Source organism: Abrus precatorius, unplaced genomic scaffold (assembly GCF_003935025.1).
Source record: "Abrus precatorius isolate BTA unplaced genomic scaffold, Abrus_2018 Scaffold3, whole genome shotgun sequence".
NCBI lineage: Eukaryota > Viridiplantae > Streptophyta > Magnoliopsida > Fabales > Fabaceae > Abrus > Abrus precatorius.
The window spans coordinates 26076077-26082754 of record NW_020874373.1 but is presented as its reverse complement, the minus strand read 5'-3'; the positions used below and the strand labels follow the sequence as shown (position 1 = coordinate 26082754).

Sequence of the window (6678 nt, the reverse complement as noted above, 5' to 3'; positions counted from 1 at the left end):
GATAATACATAGGGATACCCAGAATGAGCAAGAACAAGGTCATTATTAGCAGAGGACACGAGAGAAAATTTATTTATATTAATTTTAAGATCAAAAGACAAACAAAACTCGTGAAACATAGATTGGATGATATTAGCTTGATTAATAGTGGCTTTAGCTACTAAAAGAATGTCATCAATAAAAAACAAGTGTGAGATCCATGCCTACTAAAAGAAAAAAAGAACCATTCTTTACTATCTAATTTATCATTGATCAAGTGAGCTAATATCTCAAAACAAATGACAGATATATAAGGGGAAAAGGATCTTTTTGCCTAATACCCTTAGAGGGTTTAAATAGGTCAATCTCAAAGTTATTTTAGTTAGTAGTCATAGATGAAGAGGAGATACAGTGATTAATCACTTCAACCAGTTTGGGGCTTAAGCCAATTTTTTGGAGGATTTCAATGATAAAGAGCCACCTAAGTTTACTATAAGTTTTTTCAAGGTCTGATTTTATTATCATATAACTTTTGATCTTATGAACAGAATGAGACAGTTCTTATAAAATCAATACATTATATCTATCCTACTTTCCAGAAACAAAGTTGGATTGGGTGCTAAAAATCAAGTAAGGAAAGGATTCTCTAATTCAGTTAGCAATAAGCTTAGTTATTATTTTGTAACTAACATTACATAAAGAGATTAGCTTAAATTGATTTATGTATATGCGTGTTCTCAATTTTAAGAATAAAGATAATCCTAATATCAATGACAATAGTTACCTAAACAAACTTATTAAAAATATCATTAACAAGGTCCAATAAAAAGAGAGCAAATTTATTCTATTAATTTTTTTAAAAAAAAGCTTATAAATCATTTTGTTCGAAAAATTTAAAGTTTTCAATACTAAATAAAGAAATTCTAATCTCATAGAGATAGAAATATTTAATCTAGGCAGAACAAAAAAGTGCAAGGTTAAAATATAAATCTCTAAAGCAATTAAGAGCCAAAGATTAAGATATAATGTTATATAAATCAAAAATAAAGAATTGATAATTAATAAATGCGGTAGATAAGAGGGTCCAAAATATTTTTAATATATACATTGAATATGAAAATTAAAATACCAAAATTGAGACCTCGTTTGGATCCAACCAACCAACCAACACAACCCCAATGTAGGAAGGTTCGAATCATCCACGGACACTCTTCGAAAACCCGCGTCGGAGAACAGCCGCACACGGCGGAGAAGAACCTTCCAGAAGCATTAAAATTCGAGTTCGACAATGGAGTCGCTCCAAACCCTTCCTTCACCGTCTCACCTTTCTTCCTCCGCACTCTCCTTCCTCGACCAGAAGTTTCACACCAAACACACCCTTGCCGATGCTTCCAATTTCGTTGCCGAGCTCCAAACTCAGTGCTCCGAGTTGGATCGCTCTCTCTCCGAGTTGACTCACAGACTCGGAGCGGGTCTGGCCGCGTACGCCTCCTTCTCCGGCGAAATCCACAGCCTCTTCGGCGACGTCACCGATAGGTTGACTGCTATATCCTTCACCGTTGTGTCAGGTTCGATTCAATGATTCTTTCCTTTTATTAGGGTTTTATATTTTGGTGTTAAATTTTGAGAAATTGTTTTGTTTTGTTGAGTGAAGATAGAGGAAGAAGTGGAGGGGATGGCAAGGGTTTCAGAGAGGAACTTGCAACTTTGGCGAAGGAAGTGGCTAGGTTGGAGACGGTTCGTGTTTATGCAGGTTGTTTTTATTTGTCTTTTAATTGAATTTGTGGGTTGAATTGTGGAAATGGAAGAACATTGTAAGAATAATTTTAATTTGATGTTTCTATGCTGAAGTATTTGTGTTTCGGTAATTGTTATGACATGGTTTTGTTGTAATTATTAAGAAATGTTGTAGTTAGGTGTTTGATTCTTAGTCATTATATTTTCTTTTGATCAGTGGTGTTAGTTCTTAAAACTGAATTTTGTGTCCTCCAGAGACAGTTCCTCTCTCAAACTTATACTTTCAGTGTAAAATCAAAGAACAATGCTCGATTGAGGAAGGCTATGATGTTTTTATTGAAATATTTCTGTTTGGTGATTGTTATGATTTGTTGTGATGAATAAGAATGTTAAGCTCTTTTTGATGATGGTTGCTGCCTTTGGTTTGATTTCTTAGGTATTGCTTTCTTTGTCAATGTTGATCATTTCTTAAAACTTTTGTGTGTAAATTCAAAGAACATTGTGGGAAGAATGAGAGTTGTGTTTTTACTGAAGTATGTGTTACTGTGCTTTTTTATGATATGTATTACTTTGATTATCAAGAAGTGGTTTACTTTTCAGTGATACTTGCCATACTGTGTTTGGTTTTATTTTTAGTTACCTTTCAATGAATGTTGTTTGTTTCGTAAAACTCCTTTGTTTATCTTTCTTCCAGAGACAGCACTGAAACTTGATACTTTGGTTGGTGATATTGAAGATGCTGTATCATATACCATGAGCAAAAACATGGGGAAACATTCTTCTATTCAAAATTCACAAGTGAGCATTTTTTCATGGTATGAGCCAGATGATAGTGGGAACTATATCATTACTATATTCCTTAACATATCCTCAAATGTTGCAGGAAATGCATCTGCTTGCTATTAAAACACTTAAAACAACAGAAGGCATATTAACTTCGATTACAAGAACACACCCTCAATGGAAGCATCTTGTATCTGCAGTTGATCACAGAGTAGATCGAGCTCTTGCTATTTTGAGACCCCAGACGATTGCCAATCATCGTGCACTTCTTGTTTCACTTGGATGGCCCCCACCTCTTTCTGCTTTAACCTCCTCAAATTCTGATGCAAGAACTACAAATCAAGTCTTGAATCCTCTGCTGAGCATGCAAGCGGATCTTAAACTCAGGTACTCTGACAACTTTCTTGCTTTGTGCAACCTACAGGAGTTGCAAAGGCAAAGGAAAGCTAGGCAGCTAGAGGGCCACAACAGGGAAGTTGCTCTACGACAACCACTTTGGGTAATTGAAGAGCTTGTGAATCCCTTATCATTGGCTTCCCAACGACATTTCTCAAAATGGGTTGATAAACCGGAATTTATTTTTACTCTTGTATATAAGATCACAAGGGATTATGTTGACTCTATGGATGAAATGTTGCAGCCATTGGTTGATGAAGCAAAGTTAATTGGTTATAGTTGTAGAGAAGAATGGATCTCAGCAATCGTAACTTCCTTAACCACATACTTAGCAAAAGAAATTTTCCCTAGTTACATTGGTCAACTAGACGAAGAGAGTGTTACAGGTATTCAGTTGTCTGCTAGAATATCATGGCTACATCTCATTGACTTGATGATAGCTTTTGACAAAAGGATTAAGTCTTTGGTAGAGCATTCTGGGATTTTGCTATCCATTGATGATGATGATGTCTTGCAAAAGATTTCTTCTCTATCTGTATTTTGTGATCGTCCAGACTGGCTTGATCTATGGGCAGAAATTGAGTTAGGGGATGTCCTAGATAAATTGAAAACAGACATTGAAGATGAGAATAACTGGAGAAAGAAAGTTGAAAATGTAGTTCTTTCATCTTGTACTGAGGATCACAAGTCTCCTCTGGTTTCCAATGCCTTTCTTCGCCATCTTGCATCTGTTATTGATCGTTGTCGATCATTACCTCGTGTGACTTTGCGGTCAAAATTTCTCAGATTAGCAGGTGTGCCTATTATAAGAAATTTTTTTGATTCCATACTTATACGCTGCCAAGAAGCTGAAGGCTTGACTGCCTTGACTGATGATGATGCTGTAATTAAAGTTACAATTTCCATCAATGCTGCTCATTACTTTGAATCTGTCCTAAAGGAATGGTCTGAGGATGTCTTTTTCCTTGAAATGGGGATGGATGAGGATGACAAAGCAGAATTGGCAAGTAATGCAAATAGATATGATGAAGGGTTACCAGAGATTTCTAGAAGGGTTATCTTTGATGATGAGATAAAAAAGTTGGAAGAATTCAGAACTGAGTGGGTTGAAAAGATATCCCTAGTTATTTTGAGAGGTTTTGATGCTCGTTCTCGAGATTATGTGAAGAACAAGAAGCAATGGCAAAAGGCTGAAGAAGGATGGACTGTGTCAAAGACACTAATAGAGGCCCTGGATTATCTGCAAAGTAAAATATCGGTGGTAGAAGCAGGTTTGAATGGTAGGGATTTTGTTGGGGTTTGGAGAAGTTTGGCAGCAGGAATTGATCGATTGATTTTTAATGGTATTCTTACAAGCAATGTAAAATTTCACAATAGTGGTGTTGAAAGATTTGGTAATGACTTGGATGTTTTATTTGGGGTATTTAGGGCTTGGTGTTTGAGACCTGAAGGTTTCTTCCCAAAAGCAAGCGAAGGTCTGAAGATGTTGAAGATGGATGAAAACAGATCTCAAGAATGTATGGCTGGGGGGAAAAGATGGTTGAAGGAGAATGGGATCAGGCGGTTGAGTGTAGCTGAAGCAGAAAAGATTTTGAAGAATAGGGTATTCACGAGTTGAAGCTTTTGGCTTACTTTTTAAGCACATACACGGTTTAAATGGCATAGGGACGTGTGAAGATTTAGAAGGAGAGTTTCGTGGTGTACATTACTGTAGACCAGCTGCACTAATTCAATTTTACAAAGTTGCAATAAATGTATTTTTCATTTAGAATATTCTCAGGCACTGCCTTAAAGATCACGTACCTCAAATATGGTGCACAGTTCATACTCAAATTTATAGATGCTAATTATTCTGTAAATGTGCTGTGAGGAAAACTATTCCTCCTATTCGTATTATCATTTTTTATGATGGCATTTGATTTTTGAATGAAAAAGGACTGTAACAGCTTAAGAGCAGACTTTGGCATTTAATTTATCATTCCTTGTTCTTTCTGGCGACAGGCTACATGGCTGCCATTTCGTCTGTTGATGTTGTCATCACAATATGGGAGGAAGTTTTAGGTATTCCGTTGTTGGGAACGTTTAAAATGTTTCTTTAACCAACTAACTTTTAGGTCATGAAAGAGAGTCCTAATTCCAATGCTCACGACCTGTTTTAATGTTTTAAATTATAGTTATGTGTTAATTTAGTTCTTGAAATTATAAAATAGAATTTTTAGTTTTTGAAATCATAAATTGTTCATTTTACGTTATGAAATTATAGATATTCATCAATTCAATCTCTAAGATAATGAAAAAAAAAAATAGTTCTTGAAGTGAGGATAAAAAATCTGCCCTTTCATTAATGTACGTTAAATTTGTCAATTGATGTGTTTGATAGGATCAGTTAAGTGTTAACATGTTACCTTTATTGCAATTTTCTTTTATGACAAAAAATTAAAACAAAATAATAAGGATGTGTTGCTTGATTGAGGTTTTCTTACACTTTAGCTTTATTCCTAAATTTCTTTCCTCATTAGATTATTGCTTTCTTATTATTCACTTGTTCATTTATTGTTTTTGTCAAAATTTTAGGATTCTCATTGCTTAAATTCATGTCATGATTATGTTGATACCTCACTTGTAACATTAAACGTATTACCCAATTTGACAAAGATTAATTGAAGAGACAAGCATAGCTTATTTTTAATAGCTTTAAGGACTATTTTTTTCATAATTTTAAGGATTAAATAGATTTTATATATAACTTTTTGACAAAAATAACTAATTTTTAATCATATTAGGAAATAATTTTTTTCACAATTTAAAGCTTAAAATATTATTTTTTAAATAATTTCGGGGACTATTTTTTTTTTAATCTTAGAAACTAAAATAACGATGCCTGTGATATCTAAAATTAAAATGACGTATTACTATGTTTAGATTTTTCACACTCACTATTCGTTGTTACTTGTGTAGCACATTAGAGCATTATTTTGGCCAATCATATAGTACTAAACTTGATTAGCAACACTTAAATATTGCTATTAATGTTGTGATTTTGTTATTTGAATAATTAAAAGTTGATGCGAGTAACATTATTATTATTATTATTATTATTATTATTATTATTATTATTATTATTATTATTATTATTATTATTATTATAACAATAATAATAAGTAAACGAGATAGTTAAAGTTGTTTTCCAAAATTGTGAAAAAATCATTTCCGTTGATGTTAAGAGACCTACGAATTAAAGCGTGTTGGCACTCAAGAGTTGAGAGTTTAGTCACTTGAACAATTATAATGCCATATGTACTGAAGTGTGTTTCTGAATTATTTGTGACTATAATTGATTATTTATCAAATAAGATTATATTATTTGACATGTTAGATAAAAAATTAATTTTAATATAAATTTTGTGTAATAGAATGTTTGGATTATATTTTTGTTTTTAAGATTATAATTGATTGATGGAGGAAAAAAGTTATTGGCCTTACTATTTAGAAATCTTTGATAATAATATTTGATAAATGATTTTTTTAATAATTTGCAAAATTTTAAAAGTTAATGAATAAATGTGAAGAAATTATTTTTAAGTTAGCTTTTTGTTTTCACATTTTAACCCAAAAAAATAATAGTTATTTTAAATATAAAATCAACTACTACAAATAACACGTACTCTAATAGCAAAAATAAAAAAAATAACACCGTACTCTTTTTATAGTTTTATCATAAAAAAAATAATTTTATACAATTTAAATGAAATGTATTATCTTAAAATCAATTTCTAGTTAACA

At 32.5% G+C, this 6678-nt stretch overlaps 1 protein-coding gene across 3 annotated transcripts; it reads left to right on the top strand.

The window, feature by feature from the left end:
• The first annotated feature begins 1106 nt into the window (after positions 1–1106).
• LOC113861637 (RINT1-like protein MAG2) lies at positions 1107–4890 on the top strand. 3 transcript variants are annotated; one of them, XM_027494599.1, is made up of 5 exons: positions 1125–1547; positions 1634–1732; positions 2411–2514; positions 2600–2998; positions 3140–4745. In XM_027494599.1, exons 1-5 carry the CDS (start codon positions 1268–1270, stop codon positions 4511–4513), a joined length of 2256 nt encoding a protein of 751 aa, XP_027350400.1. In that variant the 5' UTR covers positions 1125–1267; the 3' UTR covers positions 4514–4745. The 3 variants fall into 3 exon arrangements, with proteins under 3 accessions (XP_027350398.1, XP_027350400.1, XP_027350399.1); XM_027494597.1 differs by having other exon boundaries at positions 1107–1547; positions 2600–4890; XM_027494598.1 differs by having other exon boundaries at positions 1640–1732; positions 2600–4843.
• The last annotated feature ends 1788 nt before the right edge of the window (positions 4891–6678 follow it).